Below are 25,718 nucleotides of genomic sequence, written 5' to 3' on the forward strand. Positions count from 1 at the left end.
CCCTTGTTTATCTTCGACGGTAGTTTGCTTATTTCATTCGCCGATCGTTGTTCCTTTCTTTGAGATCGGTATTTGCTTTATCCCGCACGTTCTTTTTTGCGTGACTCTGGCGTCCCATGCCCGTAAAGGATTAATTTCGCGCTGCGTCACGTCGGTTCGGGGATTGCATGTCCTGTTTGCGCTTCGTACCAGAGTCGCTTCCAACTTAGCGCTGCTTGTCACGCAAGGCATGGCGACAGCGCTTGCTTCGATGATGAAGTGTACAAGAGACCATAGCGACAGGTGCAAAAATATACCAGCGATAGCTGACCGCCGGCATTGCGCGCGCTTGTATGCCCAAAGCGATTCACTGTATCACTAAAACGCTTTGTAGAAACGGATGGCAGCCAGGTGTGGTAACAGTCATTGCAGTATGAGGCTAGAGCCTGGTAATAAAATGTTACATAACTATACAAAATCACAAATATATCAAGCCGAGGATAGCGTAACGGGTATTATTTGCTGTTTTACCAAGGTTATTGCGTCGTACTAAGTAAAGATTGACGGAAAGTGAAGGTATACCAAGAAAAATCTTGCTGCCGGTAAAATGTGAATCTACTAGGCACGCAATTTCCTTGTGATGCACCAAGATTGTGCTTTGCGGCGGCCATTACGCAGTCTATATTCTTTAGGTATATACGCATGTGTAACCCTGAGAAAGCGAGCCTGCGGCACCCGTGGCCGCGGCGGGGAATGTGAAAAACCTCTTTTTGCGTAATGGAGCTACGTAGTACGTGAACGTTAGGAGTGGTTAGCTGAACAATAACTTTTCACATGCTAGCTAAAAGATATATAGTATACATATAACATAATATACATATTTTATACTACATAAGATATAGTGTGTGTGTGTGTGTGTGTGTGTGTGTGTGTGTGTGTGTGTGTGTGTGTGTGTGTGTGTGTGTGTGTGTGTGTGTGTGTGTGTGTGTGTGTGTGCGTGTGTGCGTGCGTGCTTGCGTGCGTGTGTGCGTGTCATTAATATTGTCTAACGCCTTCTTTTAAACACCATGTATTCCTCGGCAGCTTCCACATTTCCATATTATAGAAGAGGCTATTGACACGTTACATCTACAGGAAAGCAATAGAACTACTCAAGGGCCAAGGAAGTAAACAAACATACCATGGCATAATTCACTACAATATGCAAATAAAAAAAATGTAAAAGAGAATTTAAAATAAAACAGCACTAACACCTCGGAAGCCAACCAATGCTTAAAAGTGCAACATTATTACCATCCAGTTACGCTTCTTTTCAATCTCTGTGTGTTCACTCATTTATTGCTCTTGTCTTTGGACTTGGTTGCTTGGAGTTGGCCATATGGCGAAGCTCCGCGCCAAAAGTCTCGTTTCTTTATCACCCAGGTGTTTGCCGAGCTGTGATCATTCGACGCCTTATCGTGCCGCGCTGGGTGCGCAATGGGTCCGAGACGCCCGCCGTTCTCGACTGCGAGTACGTGTACAACGAGAACGACCTCAAGCTGGTCGTCAAGTGGTTCTTCAACGACGGCGCCGAGCCCGTCTACCAGTGGATACCCGAGATGGGGGTCCGCGAGGCGTTCGGAGTGCTGCGCCAACGCCTGGACGACACGTTCTCTGTCAGCTCTCGTGACGCGTACTCGCAGTACCGCGCCATCCGCATTCTGAGGCCCACCTGGGAACTCAGTGGCAAGTACACCTGCGTCGTCACCTCACTTGCTGGCCAGGACGCAAGGCATCAGCACATGACCATCTTTGGTAAGTGGCCTCACGTTGCAATCTTACACCATTTTATGCCGCGGTTGCTGCAGTTGTCGTTATAGTAGTAGTAGATATACGTATCAGTGGTTGTAATGGTAGTAACAGTAGTAGCAGCAAACCACAGTAGTCATGGTAAAGCTGTTTATTAAGATAAAAACATTGAGCTAGTTGGTCGCGGGCGTGAAGTGGTTTGCGCAGCGCTCACGAAAAGGACGACGGGGGCAGAGGAAACACATAGGAACATGCGCTGTCTCTCGACTGCATTTTATTTGGGAAAGAAGAAGGAATTCGGGAAATAATAACCCAAGAGGAGCTTCAGAAGAAATGCTTGATTGTTTTTCAAATGAAAGTATAACGGTTAGTGAGCGAACAATAGCAAAGACATTTTTTTTTCTGTTTCACAAGGACAACATAAAGGAACTTTTTGGCGACTGAGCTGTGACCGAGACGGTGAAAGCGACTTTTATAGGCATTTGATCGTGGAATACAACCCATAGTCTGGTGTGTACTCATGATAAAAATAAATGATATTCTAGAAAGAAAAGCGACAAGTTTCGGAGGCAAGCGGGCACGAACATGAGGTTCCGTTTGTAATTTTAAATATGCATTATCTTATAGGTATGCAAAAAATAAAGACATCTTCGCACTAGTGGTGCTAAGCCTGAAGGAAGTGCGGTGCTGCGCGGCCTGCCTTGTCTCTCCTTATTTTTCTCCTTATTCCTTTCGCTCTATCTCTCCGTACTCATTATCGCGCCCATGCCAGTTATTGCATCCCACGCCAGACAAATCGGCGGGAGTGTTCCGGGAGTGAAGCAAAGTATAAAGAAGAGGACAAGAAAGCACTTGCAGGTTCATGATTGAAGAGAACTTATTCTTGGCCTAGTTGGTATTGCTTACTGTACGACATTCTGCCGCTAGTGAAAACAACACACACAGGAAAGACACGAACACGTCCACATTGGCGCCCATGATGTCGTGTTCGTCTCTTTCTTGTGTGCGTTGTTTTCACTAGCGGCAGAATGTCATACAGGTTCATGATATCGATAGTTTCTGTTCGCTCTGCACTGACTAACCGTCGTCTTAAACAGCTCCGTGGTTTAAAGCCAAGAAAATCGACTGCATTGTGCAGTGCAAAGTGAGTGTCATGGAGCTCACGATTCATATAAGGCTGTGATGGCCTCAGTTATGTACCACGTGCCTTGCAAACTTATTTAGGCCTAGTTACCTGTAGTGAGATTCCTGGAGGAAATTTTGGACTGTCGTTTACCTCGTACCACTTATGGAAAATAAATGAAGTAGCATATGAAAACAACACTCCGGAAGATGTTCTTTCGCAAAATCAGTATGGGAACGAGCCCGCAACCTTTGAATTACGCGTGGAAAGTGTGGGCTCGGACACCGCGGGCGGTGAGTAGTCTTTCGGCTACAATAACTAAATGTTGTTTTGTCCAATAATTGCTACACTTCAATTAAAAGTATAACAGACCTAGAAGTCTTGTTTTTATGACCGGCTTACCTGAAATGGCAACCTTGATAACTTAAAAAAAATAGGTGCCTATAATTAACATCGCGAAAAAAAAAAACTTGGCGAAGCGTGCACTGCTCTGCCCAAGGCTTGAAAGAGCAATACTGGACAATTCTGAAGACTAATCTGGTTGCTTCTAGGTTACTTCTGGGCCTTACCTAGCGAATGCAGGTTGTTTCTAGGTTGCTTGTAGGTATTTGCTAGGATTTGCTAGGATGTCCAAATTCCAGACACAGAAGTTCGCGCTGAAACCAAGCGTTCGAACCTCTCATACATCTACGGGCACGTCGTCGTTGGCGTAGGGCTTCCATCGTTTTTTCTCGCAGCCGCCGTTGCCTTTCCCGCAACCTAGTAATCTCTCGCTGTACGTACTCGGGGTCTTCAGCTCGCCGCTGTCGCTTTGCAGTCATTTGTTGATGGGCTAACTGTTGCCTTCTTTATTTTAGTGGACCAGTGGTAAGCAGTGGGATTTACCCAATTTCAGTGGCACATTTGTTGGACTAACTGTTGCCTTCTTCATTTTTATTGCACCAGTGGTGAGTAGTGCTAACCCAATTTCAGTGGCACAACACCCGGTTATTGTGATGATAGTTTTTTTTTATTCGTCGGGGAAGGAACGATTTTCTAAATAGCTTCGCTGCTAAATTGAAGAGCCATTCCACTATGCGTAGGTGGACGACTAGCGAAGCTATTCAGCACATGTCACGGAGGCCACACAGAATTTCGAACCATAGTCAATCACAGACCCTGCAACTAAATCCGAAATGTCTGTCCAGGAAATCCGTCTCGAATTCAGCGTAAGCTTCTTTAAGGTTGTTCATTTGAGCAGCGCGCGTCTTTTTGCCGTATTGTCCATATCGCGACACACGTCGTCTTGTCTGGCTTTGTAGCGTGCGCTTGGTGTTTTGTGAACGATCTTAGTTGGTGTTTGCCGCACGCGTGTTCCCTTCTTCATTTTTGTGGATTAGTGGTGAACAGTGGTGCTTGCCAAATTTCAATGGCACATACGCTCTGGCTCGCGGACCACAGACAACGGACGAACATGCCCTTGCCGTATACTGCTTCTCTGTAAAGAGAGCATCTAATGTGGTCGAGGTTTCGCCACTTCTTGGAGATAAATGACCGCTTGGGACCACAGTGGACTACGAAGCTGCATTTTTTCTCTACCTCGCTCGTATCCAATATTTTATCAAACTTCTGGATATCTTAAGAGCAGTAAACTCGAGTTCACAAAATTATCATCAGCGACTGAAGAAAAAAAAAGCCGACGCTGCCTTTGGTCTGCTTTTATACAGTTTTGCTGAGCGAAGATAAAATATCAAGAATATTAAAATGAGGAGAAAGGAATAGGCCAATAGGCAGTACAGAATCTTTTTCACAGCATGGAAGGTGCACGCACGCGCAATAAACCGAAACAAAACGCGCGTATTCAATATCGAAGCGTCGTAGCGTCGAACGGTTCAAGAACCGCCATTGCAAAGCAAGGTCAAGTTCCTAAAGCATAACTTGTGTCTTGATTTGTCACCTCAATACTTACGGGATGCTGGTTTGCGTGGTTGATTCCACGCTTTTCTGTCGAGCTTCGATTATACCTGTCCCCAGCATTTACATTTGCTAACTATAGTCACCTTGCCAAAGAGCGGGCAACAACCGCATTCGCCACCGTCTTTAGCTGTCAAGGACGGGCAGTTGTCCCGAAGACATCGACCTGTTTGGGCGACGTCAACATTAGCACTACTTATCGGAACACTGTACATGACCACAGCGGCGCAAGTCGAAATAGTCTTGGCATCTTTTTCTACGCGCGTATTTTTCGTTCTTGTTTTATCTTTTGATTCTTGCAAGCGAGAACATCCAAGGCGACATTCAAGGGGATGAATCAAGTACGCCAGCCTGATGTTTTCATTATTTTCCTTCTTGCAGGTTTCGGGGAACTGCGAGTACATAAGACATCATCAATAGCATTGTTCGGCTTTTGCTTTTCCGGGGCGGTTGCGTTAAAGGTCATTTTTATATTCTTTAAAAGCGTGCTTTGCAAGACGACTAACAGACAGCGAGTAGCGTGCTGTACTAACAGCTATGCATTGTGCAAATAAGACTTTTCCAACGTCGAATTTAAGTGTGATAAGGATACCGCTCTGTAGAAGAGCTTTAGGAGCATTTAACGGCCAAATAGGCTGTCCATAGAGCATCGCTAGTACTTTCAATGTGCCGACATGCCGTGGAACACTGCAAAACAAGGTCTACAAACACCAAACATGTGATTGCCAGAAAATGCGTAGACGGACTGAAGTATGTTGAACTTGAAAACTGAGGGAAGCATTCTAAAATGACCTTACCTGATTCTTAGTTGCCGGTTTAGGCAACAAGAAGGCCGTCAGCCTTGTGTGCACTTTCGTTAAAACGTCAATTTTTAAAGTTCTCGCTACATGTTAGGGTCAAATCTGACTAAAGCGATGTCACAGGCGAATAAAGTTGCTTTTATTTTTTTACGTGCAACTATAGTACATGCAGCGCCGAAAGGCTGAATAGTTATTTAAGACCGTTAATATGTCTTTCTCCATGCAAATATATAAGTATTACATCATCGTTCAACAGAAAAGCGGACCTTCATCTCCTCGTGTTAATTCTTCATTGTTCATTGCCGAGAATTGCGCCTTTTCGTTTGAGGAGAGAACCAGTAACTCTCACCACTACTAGGCTCAGTGAGCGACGAAACGTACTTTTTTTTGCAGCGCCATTAATAAATGAGCAGTTAAACAGTCAGAAAACAATAATATAGACTATATATCAGCGAAGCCTTCCAGGGCATCACCTTCAATAGTTCATATAGCCAATAATCATTCTGTAAAGGGTGGTTTATAATCGGTGGAGGCGATACTATACAGCGACAACAATTGTGTCCTCCATTCCAGATCGAGCTCTTTTAAAGCATCGCAGCAGTGACCCTGGGCGTGATTATTACAGTGCCAGAAAAGCAGCAACATATAGAGAAAATTATGACTGCTACATACCCAGCGCAACTTGTCGTGAGATCGTGACTGTTGCGTTGGGCATGACACCAAAGAAAAGTGATGAGACGTGTCGTGATCTACATCGGACAAGCAATGTTTTCACTTGCTTGTAAACATTTCTGATGACCGACGGGAGCTACCAGAGCGAGTTAGGAATGCCTGTTCTGTATTATAAATACATTATCCGCTTGTTCAGCATCGGACGCGTTATTCGAAGGTCGCAGGTTCGGTCCCTGCCAGCGGCAAGTTATCTTTTCGTCCACTTTACTTTCTTCACACTTTATCCTAATTACAACGAATAGCATCCCCTATATTTTCTTTGGCATTATTGTTTGTTAAAACTCATTAATATTATCCGCTTGTTGTAACATCCCTGTGCTCTGTCCGTATGGGTGTTTAGGGTGTTAGTTAGAACTTTTTAAACCGAAACTAGTGATATGCGAAATAGAGCCAGTATTCTATCGAGCACTGGCAGGATAAACCTGATGAAATGACCGACAGACTGCTCACGGCAACATATAAATCTGCGTAGAATCGCTAACAGCGAGCATATAGTGCGAAAGGGATGGTTGCAACATGGTTGCAACAATAACAGTGCCAATCATTGACGGCTTGCTTTACTTTTGTTCATTTCATGGGCGATGTCAGAACTATGTCGCAGGTCACGTTAGACTACTAACGCCATTCTCAAACAATGAAGGGGCCACCAAGCTTTTTAACCCCAAGTATTAAGGCGACGACAGTACGCCGCCAGTATTCACGACCCAATCAATATTGCTCCCACGTATATTTTGAAGAACAATCTTCGGAGGAAAATTGTTGTCGAAGATATATTTTGTGCACTTCTCGGAAGCATCTGCGACGAGCAAGAACAAAGCGCCAAAATAAGCTCTGCCATTTAAAATCCCCCGAGGCTTATTGAGAAATGCAGGACGCGTCGTCGTTCTGTGGCACGGTGTGTCGTTATTGATTAGCCGTCAGCGAGGCTCATCGGAAAAGCAATGCGCTGCCGGAAGAGAGGCGTGCGCGGAGTGCACGCACTGCAGCAAGCTCGTTCGTACCAGTGAACCCTGCTTTGGGACTCAGCATCAATCAACATTCTCTGTTCATAAAACAGGAAAAGCGGGACAGTGCGGGTTTTGTTTATTTTCTGTGCTGTGATTTGCTGCTTCTTTGGTGCTACTGGCACTACTAAGTACTCAAACGTTTTATTCTGTAGGAAAAATAAATTTATGCAGATACAATGCTCACGTTGCAATTGAAATCAAGTGGTGTTTTGCTAAAACACGCAAGGAAATCGTATTCAAGTCCGTAACGACAATGCACTCAGTTGTCTGTGAATAATTGTTGGGGGATCAACTCCCAAAACTGCGATATGATAATGAGAAGCGTCGTAGTGAAGGACTCCGGATATTTTGACCCTCGGGGCTTATTTAACATGCAGCAAAATCTAGGCGCACTGACCTGAGTGTGTATTGATTTATCATACTCGATTCATCCGAGGCGTGAGACGTCATGCGCTGTTCATATGAATACATCGCAGAGTTCAGAAGTTCAGAGCTTAGACGTTATGATATATTTTTGTGCGTGCACTTCGATGTACACTTCGTCTACTCGCAAGCTCTACCTAAATACAAACGCTATATTACGTGTGCACAGTGCACGGTAGTATGCGCACGTGTGACGTTAAGTGACGAAGACGACGGCTGTGCATGGAGACTGGAGAACGAACGAATGCATGACGTCTGTGGTGTTAAATAAACTTTGTTATTCCAGCCTACAAGAACGAGGAAAACGAACTCGCGGCTAATTGCTTAACAGCCAATAGGGAATATGGAGCGAGAACAAGACGGCGATCAGACTGCAAAACAAGATTAAGGAAATAACCAGAAAGAAAAGAAAAAGTTAAGGGATAGGAAGTGATGTGGTCAATATTAGTGAGTCAATAAATTCATTCACCACGGGGTTTTCTGAAACCACCTATTATCTTTCAAGCGAAGCTTGTATTGACTGAGCTGTGTAGCTGGTGGGGTTCAGAAAAACCCTCCTCACCCACTGCTGGCGCTTGCACACCAAAGAAAAAAAAAATTGGCAGATCCCACGTACCCTGGGAATCGATGTTATGCGAAGCATGCGCGAGAAGGTGACTGTGGCGTAATTTTTCACATGACGCTAGAGAAATATGGAAGTGGTATACGCACACTATAACGTTGAGGAGTCGCATATCTATTATATAAGCAGTTGTTTACAGTTGTGTAGCAATGGCAAGTGACACATGGGTGTTACCAACACCAGACGCGGTAAGCTGATATGCAGTGCTTATATTTATCAATACTGGATAGAGCGAATCCGAACAGGACAAAGAAGGAACACAGACCTGCAGGACAGGCGTAAGTCGCAACTAAGCTTCGTTCAAGAAAGTTTCCATAGATATATACAGAGCCGAATGGCACGCGCAGGCGCGCTGCACGTACGATTCAGTCACATTTACCGTTGTAATGCTCACACTTGTCCGTTATGACGGAAAACGCAAGCACGTTTCACGAACCCGTGTGTATGTGAAGAAGGGGTTCTTGACAGTTCTCGAAGAAGGTCATCATCACCGTGATCTGTGAGCACCAGCAGCTGGGCCGGACTTGTTAACCAGATCCGTTCGTAATCGCGGTTACGAGGGGTCTAAGTGTAGTTAAGTGCGATGTATAGTACAGCTGGTGGAAATCCTGGATGCCTCTTACGATGAAATGATCTATGATGCCTCTTGTCGTGGACGTGGCAGCGAGGTCTTTTGATGCTCTCGCCACATCCAATCCGTCTTTCACGCAATATAAGGACCAGACATATTTGGGTCTTGATAAATCAATGTTCAAGACACCGGTAATGATGAGAGGCCTGGCTCTCTCAGCAGATTTATTGTAGGAAGCATTGACGCCAGTTTTTGCGTAATCCACGGGGTCCACGTTGAGGACCATGTCGACGAGTGGATGGTGCTTGAGCATCTTCCAGGGGTGTTTTGTCTTCAGTTTCCTCACTTTCCTTGCGTCTGCCGCGGTGGTGTAGCGGTTAAGGTGCTCGGCTGCTGACCCGAAAGTCGCGGGTTCGATCCCGGCCGCTGCGGTCGCATTTGGATGGAGGCAAATGCTAGATTCCCGTGTTCTGTTCGATCTCGGTACACGTTAAAGAATACCCAATGGTCCAAATTTCCGGAGCCATTCGCTACGGCGTCTCTCATATCATACTGTGGTTTTCGGACATAAAACCCCAACAATTATTATTATTACCTCTTTCCTTACGTATGAATGTGTGTGTTCGCGGTTACTGTGTTCGTTGAGACTCGGTATCACCTGTGGCACATACCCGCATAACATTAGCTCTGGTTTACGGGTATGTGCCACACGTGACTGAGAGAAAGGGTTTCATGACGTACGCGACAGGTATTTTGCGTTATTCATGTCATGGCCAGTGAATCGTGTTCGTCATACACTGATCCCCTGCTAGGCCAATTTTGGTATATTACAAGTTATGGAGACGACCAGGAGAGCGCCCAGACGTAGGCGGCTAGAGAGAAAGATAGATAGTTAGATAGATAGATACGTAGATAGAAACGGCCAAAGCGTCTGAGGTTCGCTAAGAAATGCTTCGCATTTAGTAATCGCAGACATCTAGAGGGCGCGTGGCCCAATGTGAACTGAATTGATGTATATTAATGCCTACTACCGCCGATGCAATTAATAAATTATTGGGAAGCAGTGCAGTTGGTGTGGGCCCGTCATTCAATATTTCGCGTTCGTGCACTAAAAGCCATCTGCATGACAAAGCGTAAGGTCTATATCAGGAATTGCCCATTTATGGAAAACTTCGACTTCGGGAAAACTGAATTCCTAAAGCTCGTTTCCGTGATCGCATGATGGTCCTTACGCTCGCAGTTTTACAAGCTGATGAACGCTGCAGAGAAAATGAAAGACCCCACGCCGATTACGCCCGAAATCAGCGTTACGAGGACGGCGAACTACATCTAAAGAAATAGAGAGAGATGAAGAAAGGAAGAAAGACAGAAAGAAAGAAAGAAAGTAAGAAAGAAAGAAAGAAAGAGAAAGAGGAAAAAAGGCAGGAAGGAAGAAAGAGAGAAAGAAAGATAAAGTAAGGAAGAAAGACAGAAAGAAAGAAAGAGAGAGAGAAAGGAAGAAAGAAAGAAAGAAGGAAAGAGAGAAAGGAAGAGAGAAATCGTGAAAGAGAGGAAGAAAGACAGACAGAAAGAGAGATAAAGAAAGGAAGAAAGACAGAAAGAAAGAAAGAAAGATAAAGAAAGACAGAAAGAAAGAAGAAAAAAGAAAGCGTGAAAGAGAGGAAGAAAGACAGAAAGAAAGAGAGAAAGAAAGAAAGAGAGATAGAAAGCGTGAAAGAGAGGAAGAAAGACAGAAGGAAAGAAAGAAAGAAAGAAGGAAAGAAAGATACAGAAAGGAAGACAGAAAGAAAGAAAGATAAGAGAGACAGAAAGAAAGAAGAAAAAAGAAAGCGTGAAACAGAGGAAGAAAGACAGAAGGAAAGAAAGAAAGAAAGAAAGGAAGAAAGAAAGAAGGAAAGAAAGAAAGAAAGAAAGAAAGAAAGAAAGAAAGAAAGATAAAGAAAGACAGAAAGAAAGAAGAAAAAAAAGAAAGCGTGAAAGAGAGGAAGAAAGACAGAAGGAAAGAAAGAAAGAAAGAAAGAAAGAAAGATAAAGAAAGACAGAAAGACAGAAAGAAAGAAAGAAAGATAAAGAAAGACAGAAAGAAAGAAGAAAAAAAGAAAGCGTGAAAGAGAGGAAGAAAGACAGAAAGAAAGAAAGAAAGAAAGAAAGAAAGAGAGATAGAAAGCGTGAAAGAGAGGAAGAAAGACAGAAGGAAAGAAAGAAAGAAAGAAGGAAAGAAAGATACAGAAAGGAAGACAGAAAGAAAGAAAGATAAAGAGAGACAGAAAGAAAGAAGAAAAAAGAAAGCGTGAAACAGAGGAAGAAAGACAGAAGGAAAGAAAGAAAGAAAGAAAGGAAGAAAGAAAGAAGGAAAGAAAGAAAGAAAGAAAGAAAGAAAGATAAAGAGAGACAGAAAGAAAGAAGAAAAAAAAGAAAGCGTGAAAGAGAGGAAGAAAGACAGAAGGAAAGAAAGAAAGAAAGAAAGAAAGATAAAGAAAGACAGAAAGAAAGAAGAAAAAAAAAGAAAGCGTGAAAGAGAGGAAGAAAGACAGAAAGGAAGAAAGAAAGAAAGAGATAAAGAAAGATAAAGAAAGACAAAGAAAGAAGAAAAAAGAAAGCGTGAAACAGAGGAAGAAAGACAGAAAGCAAGAAAGAAAGAGATAAAGAAAGATAAAGAAAGACAGAAAGAAAGAAGAAAAAAGAAAGCGTGAAACAGAGGAAGAAAGACAGAAAGGAAGAAAGAAAGAAAGAGATAAAGAAAGATAAAGAAAGACAGAAAGAAAGAAGAAAAAAGAAAGCGTGAAACAGAGGAAGAAAGACAGAAAGAAAGAAGAAAGAAATAAGAAAGATAAAGAAAGACAGAAACAAAGAAGAAAAAAGGAAGCGTGAAACAGAGGAAGAAAGAAAGAAAGAGATAAAGGAAGATAAAGAAAGACAGAAAGAAAGAAAGAAAGAAAGAGATAAAGAAAGATAAAGAAAGACAGAAAGAAAGAAGATAAAAGAAAGCGTGAATGAGAGGAGGCAAGACAGAAAGAAAGAAAGAGAGATAAAGAAAGGAAGAAAGACAGAAAGAAAGAAAGAGAGATAAAGAAAGGAAGAAAGACAGAAAGAAAGAAGAAAGAGAGAAAGAAAAGAAGAAAGAAAGAAAGCGTGAAAGAGATGAAGAAAGACAGAAAGAAAGAAGAAAGAAAGAGAGCGTTAAAGAGAGGAAGAAAGACAGAAAGAGAGACAGAAAGAAAGAAAGAAAGATAAAGAAAGAAGAAAGACAGAAAGAAATAAGAAAGAAAGAAAGGAAGAAAGAAACAAAGGAAGATAAGAAAGGAAGAAAGTCAGAAAGAAAGAAAGAAAGAAAGGAAGGAAGGAAGAAAGAGAGAAAGGAAGAAAGAAAGCGTGAAAGAGAGGAAGAAAGACAGAAAGGAAGAAAGAAAGAAAGAGATAAAGAAAGATAAAGAAAGACAGAAAGAAAGAGAAACCAAAAGAAAGGAAGGAAGGAAGAAAGAAAAGAAGAGAGAAAGAGTGAAAGAAGGGAAGAAAGACAGAAGGAGAGAAAGAAAGAAAGGAAGAAAGACACAAAGAAATAAATAGAAACAGAAAGAAAGAAAGAAAGAAAGAAAGAAAGAAAGAAAGAAAGAAAGAAAGAAAGAAAGAAAGAAAGAAAGAAAAATCAGTTCGTCAGGTACGCCCACTCCAAGGTTCGCTTGCCCCCATTTTCGCGACTGGTGAAGGGCTCCTCAATTTTTTTTTGTTTGGAGCGTAAAATAAAAGCAAAATGTCAGAAACAGGTGAACAGAACTTGTGCTGATAAACCTGGTTTATATGTTATCCCTGCGGAAAACTGATGTGCTGGTATAGAGGAGCTAGTTGCATTGGTAGACATTGGTGGTCCCAGCATGACATTGGTCCCGGATTTGAATCACGAAGAAGGCCGGCTTTTTCGCAAACTATAAGAAGACCTCTTGCCTAAGAAATGCGAACAGATTTCCTTTATGGCTTCGCGCTAAGAACGTACAAAATGACAATTTCTTCATCTCCAGAACTTTTCTCAACCTCACTAGCCTTCCGGAGAAATGATTATTCATATACACTCTCGTAGAAAGTTCCAAAAAAGTGTTGCAGCAAAACGGCTCTGTAATTACCGTCAAGATATAGCGAAATCAAATGGTGCGTCAATTACGGTTTTGTAGAAAGGATAAAGTTAATGGAAGAACAACAGCCAGTGTAAGAACGTAACAAGCAAGGTCACAGAAATGGGAAGGCGCTACGACGTCTCATTCTCAGTCTATTCAGATCACGCCGCCTCAGCGTTTTTGTGTGTGGTAAAAATAAGAAGGCAACCACAGACCAGCCATTCCTTTTTCGAAAAGCTCCAAACAATCAACGTGTCCTCCTGTGCTTTGTGACAAAATTGTCTGAAATCATGTCCTCTCGAATCTATACAAAGCACAACCAAACAATTTTGAGCAAAGCAGCTTTGCCGGCCCTAAACTTTTCACTCATATGCAAGATAATGTTTCACAGTATTTGTGTCTACGAATATGCAGAAATAAAGAAAAAAACGAAGAGAGGAAACCAAGGGATACTACCCCCTTATATAATTTGTTAATGACTCGGAAGCTATGATAACACGAAGCAAAATCAAGCAGACGAAGCTGAGAGCTATAATTGAACTTACGTGTGCCTCGCTAACGACCGGTGCGAAATGCCTTATGCAATGATAAAAATAATGCAAATATGCCTTCACTTGCAACTGAAGTCGCCTTTTGTTTTCTTTTATTCTCGTTTCGCAGAAGTATGGTCGCAGTAAGTAATTCGTATTTTTTATGCGAGCTAAAAGGGGGAATATTTCGCGTAGTGTGCACGCTGTAGTTATACATGTTGGGCCACTCTCAGTTGCCACTGGAAGTATAGACGCTGTCACGGACGTCTGGAAGCTGTTTTTAAGCGTGTTATCATCAGAAGAAAGCAAACATGGACGGTATATAGATTGACGTGCAGAGGGATGTGTGCTATTATGCTTGTATAACACAAACAGTGGTAATCACGTCACTGTTTTTTTTTTCAGTCACGGCAAAATTTTGACTAAATTACGCTGTCCGATCGATAACTTCCCGCCACGCCCCAAATAACCTTAAATTGAGAATATTACGCCAGAATATGTCATGGTTATCAAAGTCTATCATCTTATGCGCATTATAAAGCTTCGTTTTTAGAGCACGACTTGTTATATCCTGTTATACACGTATTTCTACAATGCGATCGCGGCGGAATTCGTGGTACGCAATAATGTACACGTAGATCAAACTGATTTACGTATACATTATGGCGTACTACAGACCATCATATCTTAACGTAGCGTAAACAACACTACTTACACTACACTGCTCGCAATCTGCTTGGAGTAACAGTTTTCCACTCACCCCACCCCATTTTCTTTATTTTCAGTGCCGGCAAAGACGTTTTCTTTTAACTACAGTAATTCGCCGCCGCCACTTGACCGGCTTCCACGACCACAATCACCGGATCTCCCATTGAGCCTTCAGTGCGTGGCACGGGGCACTTTCCCAAAGCCGGTGCTGACGCTGTTCCTACTCAAGGGAGGAAGAAGGAGACCCGCGACCGAGGCGGGCCTCCGAACATTCACGACGGCGACAATCGAAGACGGGCTCTTCGACGTTGCACTGCACGCTGACGCATTCGAGGGTCATGTCTCCTCACTGGCCGACCTCTTCGAATGCGTGCTGGAGATACCGTACAGCAACTATATGCTGACGCGCAGAATGACTGTCGCTCACGGTGAGAGGCCTTGTTTTCGTTCTTTCCTTAATTCACTTTCAAAGTAGCTGACCCTTCGTCTCACATCGCAATGTTTATGGAGATAGAAAATCCTTGAACGCGGGGCGTCGTTACCTTTACGTGGTATTTTTTTTCTTCAAGAAAACAGTCGCTACCTTGAAGAAGGCAAGACCGCTTAGCGAAACGTTGGCTACAGCGACGCCACGTTTTGAAAGATTTTTCTAGAGCTTCCTTCCTCCCCTGAACTTCTGCCTTGTTTGGATTGCAATGTTTATGGAATATGATTGTATCGGTTCAGAACATCAGATTTTTTACAATTCGTTTTATTGTGCAGCTGCTTAGACGATACTACTGAAGAATGGTTACTGATCGTCATTTTTTTTTTGTTCATCTCTAAACGATTAATAAACTTTCTTATTTGCCCTTTCTACCACAGAAGTCGCATAAACCTAACTCGTGCATGAAGACTTTGAAAATATGTCCAGAGGTGCTTTGCAGGATGGCCCGAGCTTCTCGGAAACACGAGTTTGCTCCCAGCTTGCACTATGGCGGCCATGAGAGTAAGACAGCGCGAAGCGCGCGGTAGCAGCGTTGATAAAAACGGTAACAAGAATGAGCATGGCGTAGCGAACGCGTGTGCGGCATTTGCGGCGGCTTTCAAAGTAACACCGCGTGCGAACGCGCAAGAGGCGCTACGCAGTCACCATTTCAATAGTGCAGAGGCGTCAGCGCGATTGTCATGCTGTCTTTTGCCAACAGGTAATCGCGCCTCTCACAGGCGTGTTCGTGTGCGTTTGTCTTCTTTCGGGCAAGTTCTTTCGTTCCACCTGCAGCATAGAAATTTCCACACTCGAAGGCAACAAGGAGGCACACGCAGCATTCTCGTGCAGCTCGTTTCACTTCTGTCGAATATTACAGGTAAATAAATGGACAGGTTACTGCTACTTATATTACACGTCTGAAGATTTTTCTGTAGTAATGAGTCGGTAGAAACAATGTCTCCACAGATAAGTAAACAGTAACAATTCTCGCTGCAAATACCACCAGGGGCGCTTGCTTCATGGATGTGAGTGGTACGCCGTGAGAACGGTGAAATTCAATGCGAGACATCGTAGCCACGTGATGATATAAACTTTAGTTCTTCGTGCGTATGTGCATAATCTGTGCGATTAAGCTCATAGATGAATCTGGCGCTCGCTGGCGTTGCGGCTTGAGCACTGGTCCTCGGCAAGAGCAAACAAACATGGAGGGCGTACCCGATCTTCGCCGCGGGCGTCTGTCAATCAAAGTGATTGTCGCGCGAGCTCGGGCAAAACCTCGTTGATGCTGTGAAGGCCCCAGTTCAACTTGTGACTGTCATAGCGCCGGTCTGCCTGTCAAGGGCTTCATGCGGTGGACGCTAAGCAGCAGCTTCTTTGCATATAAAATAAATTGGTCAGCTCACATTAGCAGCTTACTTGTGGAAGGCTGAAGCCATCGGAGGAGCTTGCAATCACCTAGCTTCCAGCTTTTTACGTGGCTCGTCTGCTCAGTCTGCTCGGTGTGCTTCGGAGTGAAGACCACGTCAATTCGGTCTCAATATTGATGGTATTATTAGCTAGGTCTTAATGAACATGACATTAAGTAGTTATCTCCTAATTGGCATTGTTTTCATTAATACGTCATTAATCAATTATGTTTAATTAACAAGGTTTTAGTTAGTATGGTATGAATTATCATAATCTTAATCAACACGACCCTAATTAGCACAAGCTTAGTGAGTAGGGTCCTAATTAGGTTAGCTTTAATTAGTTTACGTTATTTAGCGTTATGCTAATAAACATGTCCATAATTAGCTTGGTCTTAGTTTTAAACGGCTTCATTAGCATATTAGTAAGATGTGCCGCAATTAGCTCGGTCTTAGTATGATTTGGCTTAATTAGCTTGGCCACAGCATGTACTGGTATACCACCCAGCCAACTAATCAGCCGGGTGCACGTGCTCGGGGAACGAGCAGACAAATAATAAGAGGATGAAGAGGGCGCACGCCGGCCGAGCAACGATTTCGAATTTGCAGGCCGACCATGATGATTACACACGTGGCCCCGGTGATTAGCTCCGGCCTCGGTGTTGTAAGGCGCTCGGCGGGAGCTAATCTCAGAGGCCACGGTGCTGATTATGCTAAAAGATACTTAGTGCAAACATTAGCGCTTGAAAAGGAATTTAAACAGCCAGTACCGCTAAAAATATCGTTAGTAACGTTTCTGACACTTTTCTTGCATGGGTGCATTTCTGCACTCTGTGGAGCGATAAACAAATGAAAGATGCCTCTGGTTTGAAGACACCACCAAACTTTGTCGACCGCCCTTGACGTGACGCCGCGTTCCATCGTAACCAATGGAACGCAGTGCGCGCTGAGGGATGGATTTGACATTTCCGGACTGTTAGCCCGTCCAAAGGGGGGGCGTCGCCAGAGCTCGCAAAGATTCCGTGTTTCACCAAACTCGGGCCATCCTGCACAGGCACCAAGGGTTTGCGAATCTCGTCCCTACTGCTCAATTTTTTTCCACTGCCTCTTGCATCTATACGCACTTCATTACGCGACCAACAGTCATTGCTTTTATATAGCCATTCTTTTATATAGGCAAAAGAGCAGTAATGATTTGTAATTACCGGATTGCAATTACACTGATGCTAGTGACTTTACTATAAGTACCAATCTAATTCCTAACCAGCGCCCAAAGTCACCCGCAAACAAGGACGCCGAATACCGCTTGAATTACAAACTCTTTTTTCTTTTCCTGCTTTTGGTTGAGAAGCACAGAACAGCTAGGCAAAGATAGAAATGTCTGGTAAACATGCGACTCCGAGAATTATTTTGTCATACCTGCAAAGCGCAGCAACACCAAATATCCACGTGACGCGTCATAACTTCGCGTATTTGACCTGCAAACATTACGAAAGCACGCGCGCGAAACGAGCCACCGGCACGTATTTTGTGCGCCTGTAGCTTTCGTTTGGCAGCCATGTTTACGGAGCTGTACCGTTTGCAGAGCAAACAACCCAACGGTTCTCATTGCACTTCGCAAACCGAACTCGCTTGTTTTACTAGACATGGTGGATTCGTGTTCCGTGAACACGCTTGCGCTCCGCTCAACTCGTCGACTAACCAAAACGCTAGTTATCGCGGGTCACACGTGCTCGCTGCTCTGTCACTCTATTTAGGGCTGCGATACGGCAGGCGTTTTTCAGACCCATGACTGCTGCAAACGAGGACAGTAAGAACACACACACGTGCACACACACACACACACACACACACACGAGCACACGTACACACGCACACACGCACAAGCTAACAAACAAGTCCCTATCATAATCTTCGAATATTGCATCATGAACCAGCTATGTCGGATGAAATTATGCAATGCCACGCTTTACTTGCTAGCATGGCACATACTTTTGTTCAGCGGTAATAGATTCGTACCGCCAGTGACTCTAACTACAAAACTAACTAAGCAGACGTTTCGGCTCATGCACATTACAGCATATTATAATGGAGCGTTTCCGTACGGTGTTCACTGTTCTTCAAAATAGTTTTGTTTTGAGATTCGACTGCACGGGCGAACTGCTGTGCCGTTATTGGGCAATCCTTGAGCATTTTACCTAGGTTTGTTATGCACGATAAAAAATAAGGAAATACAAATATTAATGTTTGAACCTCCGTAATGGCTTTGCTTTTGTTATCCTAAGAAAACGAAGTGAAAGAAGAGCGCGTAATATTTCCTGGCAACTTAGGCAGAAACGAAAAATTGACATTGCCCCGAAGTTTAATATATTTTCAATCAAGCAGCCACGAACAACTCCGCGATAAATTTCACCAAGCCTCGACACAATGGAAGAGGGCACGTATGGACAAATATATCTTGAAAAGTACTACCAGAGTCCTTGAATACTTTTGCTGGTCTTGAAGCTTCGCCGTAACTCTATAGGGGAGCTTTGTGCGCTGCAAGCGGCGGCCGCGGCGCGGTGCTGTGTCCAGTCTGTTGGCATCGGGCAAACGGCATCAAAGGCGGCTGCCGGTGTTAGTGCAAAATATCTTGGCGAGTCAGCGCGCAGTTTTCACTTTATGTCCTGCATTGTGCCCAGTGTGTTGTACCTGAGGATCGGAAAGGATGCCGCGTACCTGCTGCGTACCTTGGATTCGATCAGAATACAAGGGAAATGACGAAAATGTGTCGGTGCTCTGGCTCCCTAGAGACAGCTAAAGGCGGGAAATGTGCAAGTGCGCCATACCACGACGACGAACCGGTGGTTTCACAGTTTGACTCCCTGCATGTGCGTGTCCGTAAAAAGCACTTCGATGAGAGTGTCATTGTTCGTGTGCACCAATGGCTAGTCGGAAGTGGCGTTGTGATGTTGCAGCGCGCTGTTCCGAAACTTTTGCGGACGCTGTGCCGAGGATTTTCGACGGCCTCCCAGCGTACTTGTCTAGGGCGAAAACGTCCAGAGCTCGCCCGCCTACACAAAAAAAGCGTAAAAGATACACGCAAGGTATGTGCTGTGCATGTGTATCAGAGCAAACATCTGAACTAAAAATATTTGGTTCCGAGTGCCGGTACCATAAGGTTTGAATTTCGTGAAGCAATAAAAAATTCCTAACAGTCGGGCAAAACAAGCCTTGTTCTGACACGCTAACAGTAGATGTAATCAACACCTGACGAAGACCGCGACACTTACGAATGCCGGAAACAAAAAAAAATAATTTATTGGACGTCGCAACTGAAGAGCGGAATAAACTCACGGGGTCTCTTAAACATTCGCCTTCGACTAATGGAATCGTTAAGGCCATCTTCTTCTTTTTCTTCAGTCGATGTATTGATCCTCCCCCGCCACCCGCCGAAAGCTGTCTGCACCTAAGATGATTTTGCACTGCCTCCGTGATCGTTGGGCCGGTCACGGAGGCAATGCAAAGCAGCGATGTCATGTGATGAATTCATCGTGTGACGCCAGGTTACGTGACGTCATGGCGACATCACAAATTTTGGCGATCTCTGACGTCATACGGTGACGTCATCAGGTGATGGTGATTTTTTGCATTACTCGTGTTGACGCCACAGGCGCCGACGGTCAATTTTCGCGTTTGATGAGGCATCTAAGGCTTCCGCCTTAACAACAGTGAAGAAACACTGCGAAAACTACACAGTATTGCATGAGCGACCGAACTTTAAACGCGGCACGGCGCCGTAGTGATAAACCAACGCAAAAGAAAACATAAAACCCGGGAAAAGCCGTTTAAAGTATTTCTTAGTGCTCCTCAATTGCTAAATTCAAAGCACTGATTAATTCAAATTGACTGTTGGTTCGATAAATACGAGTCTACATAAAGATATCTTCGTATACAAACACCAGGTGTATAGACTAAAAGATTTGATGTGCCCGTTCAAGAGTTGCAGCCACTGTACTTCCGCGACGCAGTAAGATCCGCCAAAGCCCTTGAAGGGCTCTGGATCATCCGCAGATTTCCACTAGATGCTTTAAGAAAACGGAAGAAACATACTTAAAAAGCGGTAGTATATTGCACAGCGGAGGCGGTATGCGTTTGTCGCCGACGAATTTCGGGCTGCAAGGCCTCATTCGACGTTAATTTGCACTTTATTAGAGCTTCCCCAAATGCACCTGAAGGTAATATCGCCCTGAAAGTATAATCAACGTTCACGGGTACATTCAATCACGTTTTCCGGTTCCAATGCGTGCCGTAGAACTGCAGTGCCGGCTCCGCACCGATGCCGCATGCGGGCGAGGGCGCCCCTAGCGGCTGCTCCTGTCCCTATATCAAACTGTCGCGGAAGCTTCATGACCAGTAAATCTATTGAAGGACTCTGGTACTACGATTGACTCTTTTGCTGCTTAAGAAAACGAACTAAACCAGGAAAAGCAACAACAGTAAAAGTAACGTACTTCTGGTCGTATGTTCGCTTCCGGTTTACACTTCCGGGCTCTTATTTCACTTCCTGTTCTTACTTCCGGTCTCTTAATTAGAATTTTGACACTGAAACTCTCCCACCAGCAATTAGTGCAGGCTAACAAATCAAATTTTTGTGCTTGTTAACCTTCGTGACTTTAATTTCTAATCTATCTATCTATCTATCTATCTATCTATCTATCTATCTATCTATCTATCTATCTATCTATCTATCTATCTATCTATCTATCTATCTATCTATCTATCTATCTATCTATCTATCTATCTATCTATTTTTTTCTGTATAAGAATAGTGTTTTCGCTTCAAAAGAAGTTGTCTATAAATGTGACTGAGCACTTTATATTCCTTAGGCAAAGCAAATACGAAGTTATGTTTTCAAAACTTTACAATGTCTTTGAAGCCGCAACTAAAGCTTTCCAAGCTCATTCTTTGTCCTTTTTTTCGCAGAGCTTACCTGGGGAGCTTATGGTAAGTGCTTGTAACTTACTAGCTTCAACTTGTCGATAACTGCTTGCAATCGTTAACATCAGAAAGAAGGTGTGACATTTGACGTGAAATTAGCGACAACATTTATACTACAATAAGTGAAACATTGGTGCTTTAGCGAGCTCAGCTAACCAGTTTGTCAAGCGTCTTAGAGTATTTGGGGTCGAAGAGTAGAATTGGGATTAACATTATCTGCACGAGTTTAATATTTTAGATGGACGACGTATCGATCTATTGCCACTACTAATCCAACTTTCGTGCAACTAGCGTACGCATGTGTGCAATCTTTCTGATCTCCTGCAGGTGCATCTAAAGCATCACGTCTGCCCATCCTGTCACTTTTTTACATCGTCTTGAGCATAAGCATCTATATCGTTTCGGGGCCGCATAAGAGGGGTAAGTCAGCTTGTTCCGTGAAAGTCGCATTGGCATTGTGCCCTCATAATTTCGAATAAGTTAGACATAAATTTGAAAGCTTCATTTTTTTCGTTCAGAGAGAGTTAGCCAAATGAATGTTTAATACATTTTAAAGATTTCTATTAGCCAATTGCTCTACTCATGATAATCACACCTAATTTCTTGGTTTTCAGAAACACTTGACAAAGAAAACAAATGTTTCGTGACAGTGGCAAAAAATAGTTCGTCGCATGCCTTCCTCACAAATTCATCGCATTTTATGCCGAACAAAGAATCAGTAAACAAACAAAATAAAATGGGACATTCAAAGTGCGCAATGGGAGTTCTTGTCGATCATGAAGTGCGCATTCTGTGTTGCATGTGTTACCTCGTTTTTGTTGGGTTAATGCAGGTGGAGGAGGAAGGATTCACGAGACAACCCGCGCATTCAGCAAGGGCCAGGGTGACACGTAGCGAAATCCTGAATCATTGACGGTTATTATGACGTTGACTGTTGCCGTTTAATGTTTCACGCGACCTTCGTAAATTATGAGCCTTTCCTCGATCGGCTTTCACCGCTGGTGTTCGAAGCGGACGACAGGCCACGAAACAACAACGCGAAAAGGATGACTTCAGCGCCAAAGACCCAAGTTGGACAAACTTTTGCTCGAGGTGTCAGTCCTGGAAGTGGCTGTCTGAGGCGGCACTCATCAATCTTCATCGTTGAGGATCTGACGCTGTCGCGCTGCGTTTCGGACTCGTCTTAAAACTGACGTGTGCAAGTGTTACGACAGCCATTTATCGAGTTTCGCAGACCCGTACGCTAAGCTCTAGCTCGCGCAAACTCTGCGGGAGTAAATTATTGCTTGCTTAGTTTGAGTGTTACGTTCGTAAAAAAAGACACCGGAAGACGATGCCAAACAGAGCTAGCGAATCAGATAAAATTCTTAAAACACCACACTTAGTGTTTCTACAAATAAAAAAGGAAACTATTTCTACCGACGGAGTCTCCCAAAGCTTCAAATGTAGGCCGATACGCCACATAATACATTTTCAAATAAACTTCCTCAAGACGACAAAACTCGAAACTGCCCGCAGCACTGGATATTTCTAAACCGCTAATATTTTCACGGGTACAGACAAAGCACGATGGTGTTACGCGACGACACTGCCGCGAACTGAGTGAAAAATAATATCAACTGTTGACTTCACAATCACGTAATTTAGCTTGATGTTGACACGTGTACAGAATGCATATTTTGGCGCTCTGTTTACAAAATAAATAAACCATAAAGAAAAGTTACATCTACAATGGAGTTCCAGTTGTTTTTTGCTCTTGAACAAAATTAACTTTGGGCTACCGTTGGTACGCATCTCCTGCACGCGTACTAGCTTGCACATTGCTTACTTCAGTATTTCAATGGTCATTTCCATTCCATTCTGCAAGGTATTGTTTAACACGATAAGGGTGCGCTAAGAAGGACCTACAGGAATGCTACATTGGCCCCAAAAATATTTTGAATGGGAACGCCAGTCGATTAGGGCTGTAACTTTGTTTTATATAGTGAGTGCGACATCTTCGCTTAGAATGTGCCCTCCCCAAACTGCTTTCGCCTGTCTCACAAATTAATGCACTTAGTGTGTTGACCGAAACTGTTCTCATTAGAATCACAATGCCTGTACAACGTGCGGAAACAATGAGCCTATCAGCTTACACAGATATCATCCGTGGAATTGTGGTGCGCAGTACCCCATATCGCATGAATAACTTGTTGATAAGAATCAGCGGTAAATGTATATGTGATATGATAGATCGATTTAATTCCGAAAAGCAAACTACCCAGTTAGCACATCAAAATAATGAATGCAGCAGTAATTTCATGCATTTAATAGTTTTATAAAAGCTATCACTCACCTGATCACTTTGACATGGAGACCTGCCACTGTCGGTTTACAGAAACAGTGGGTGATGAAATGCTAAAAATAATTTTGACCTCGCGTACATAAGGTTGTAAATTAATCAAAAATAATATTTTCTTTAAAAGTGCTGTCAGCAAATATAAAGAGTCGACTAGGTATCAACTTATGTGTGTGAATATAAAAAGATATGGCTTGCGTAGCGCTTGAAAGCTGCACCCTATATGGACATAATCAGGAATCATCCTATACATTCTAAAAAAAGACAGGGCGTGCAAACACGGACACAAGAAAGAAGTCAGGACACCACAAACGCCGACTAACAACTGACAACTAGCTCAGTTCTCTGTTATTCTAATCATCCTATACTCGCCACGGTGGTCTAGTGGTTATGGCGCTGGACTGCTGACCCGCAGGCTGCGGGATGGAATCGGAGCCGCGGAGGCCGCATTTTCGATGGAGGCGGAAATGCTTGAGGCCTAGGTCTAACATTCAGGTTCATGTTAAAGAACCCCAGGTGGCCGAAATTCCCGGAGTCCTCCACTACGGCGTCTCTCATAATCAAATCAGGCTTTTGGGACGTTAAACCCCTAGAAATATTATTATTAGGCAGCATCCTGTAGAGCGTTCTCACGTAATGCGGCCACCTACAGATACACTGAAAGGGAGCACAGTTTAATGACGTCTAGGTGAAAGGACGAGTATGGAGTCTGGTTCCAAACACCTTATCGCGAATAGGAATTTCCTGTTGCACTCAACTATCCGTGATTGTACAAGTTTACTGCTTGCATGCATGTAATAGGTTTTGTTATAAAGAAAACAATTATGAGCTAATATCTGCATATGGATGTAATTTGTGCGCGGGCGAAGGGGTTTTAAAAAAATGTCGCTGATACCTCTGTCATAGGAATCGGTATTACACGAAAGTGAAACGTGTCTTTACTGACATAGTTGAGCGTAAGTTGTGCCTTGTTTCGGCACAATGGTCAGCGAACGAATGCTATGGAAACAAATTGTAATTTCACGCGAAGAGCGGTAAGCAGCTCGAAACTCGCAAAGCGCTCCTCGAGCAGAAAGGACGCACGGAAAGAACAAACACAGAATAAGCACGAACTAACGACTGTCACAGCTTGACAGCTAAAGCGTGCTGCTCAAGCACATAGGAGGACGCATGAAACGAACGCACAAGTATTCACAAGATGAGCCCGAATTGTCACAGTTGTAACTTATTTTTGTGAGCAGCGCGCTCCTTTCGCAAAAGCGGCTGCTGCGGTGAGCGAAGTGACATTCGTGCTCTCCGGAGCTTAAACGCAAATTTGCGGTGAGAGCACAAGACGTACAAACTGCCCCCCATAGCGAGGTAAGCGCAAGCGCACACGAGCGACCACGCCCTGTGGAGGCGCGCGCGTATCGCAGCGCGCGGGGCTGTAGTACCTCTTCAGTTCTTTTTTTGTTTTTCATTTGTCTCTAGCCAATGCACTCATAGGTAAGCGCTTCCAAGAATCAATGCCAAAAGTCTTCCTTTCTCAAGTTAGAGTGCCCTTCTTTCATCGTTATAATGCAGGTGAAATTTTCCTGAGCTGCTATGTCCAAGAACCTTTTTTTTAGTAAAGCATGACATCAGATCGCTTTCTTGCGGCACATCGCACAATGGGTGTCTCAAGTTAGATAATGTAAGCCGTTCCATAAAGGCAAGAAAACATATCCAAATATTGCGCACTGCCAATGAATTGAAGCCACAGGTTTCGTCAAATCGTCTCCCTTCCTGAGCCATATCCACAGAAGCTTCCCGTTTTTTGTTAGACGGAACCACAACTAGCCAACTTATAAAGACGTTTTTCGTGTCTTATTTACTTGCATCCGGCATGTCAAGCATACATCCTTGGAATGTATTTGCCGTTGAACTTAAAAACCTCGAATTTCTCGCGAGCCGTCAGTTCGTACAAACTCGACGACCGACACAAAACACGCAAAACAGTTATTGCTGCAGCCTGAGTGCGTGTTCATGTAAAGTGTACATGCGTAGGAGTAGTAGTAGTAGTAGTACTAGAGTCACGTTCAGCCCGTGGACCACTTCTTTTTTTGACCGATCATAAATAGCGTCAGAACTCGGATCATCTGTTGCCGGCGTACCCTGCGAGGTGGTTTTATAAATGATGAGTTATCTTTTGGAATATCAC

General features: G+C 43.7%; 1 protein-coding gene across 1 annotated transcript in view; it reads left to right on the forward strand.

Moving 5' to 3' along the window:
* The window catches only part of LOC119394209 (uncharacterized), a 36,461-nt gene extending 13,245 nt beyond the window's left edge, over window positions 1-23,216 (forward strand). Inside the window, exons 2-6 of the mRNA XM_037661484.2 lie at window positions 1,402-1,773; window positions 14,423-14,773; window positions 21,187-21,207; window positions 21,529-21,621; window positions 22,034-23,216. Coding sequence (XP_037517412.1) covers window positions 1,402-1,773; window positions 14,423-14,773; window positions 21,187-21,207; window positions 21,529-21,621; window positions 22,034-22,095 — 899 coding nt within the window. The 3' untranslated portion in view covers window positions 22,096-23,216. The remainder of the gene's footprint in view (window positions 1-1,401; window positions 1,774-14,422; window positions 14,774-21,186; window positions 21,208-21,528; window positions 21,622-22,033) is intronic.
* The last annotated feature ends 2,502 nt before the right edge of the window (window positions 23,217-25,718 follow it).

Source organism: Rhipicephalus sanguineus, chromosome 5 (genome assembly GCF_013339695.2).
Source record: "Rhipicephalus sanguineus isolate Rsan-2018 chromosome 5, BIME_Rsan_1.4, whole genome shotgun sequence".
Lineage (NCBI taxonomy): Eukaryota > Metazoa > Arthropoda > Arachnida > Ixodida > Ixodidae > Rhipicephalus > Rhipicephalus sanguineus.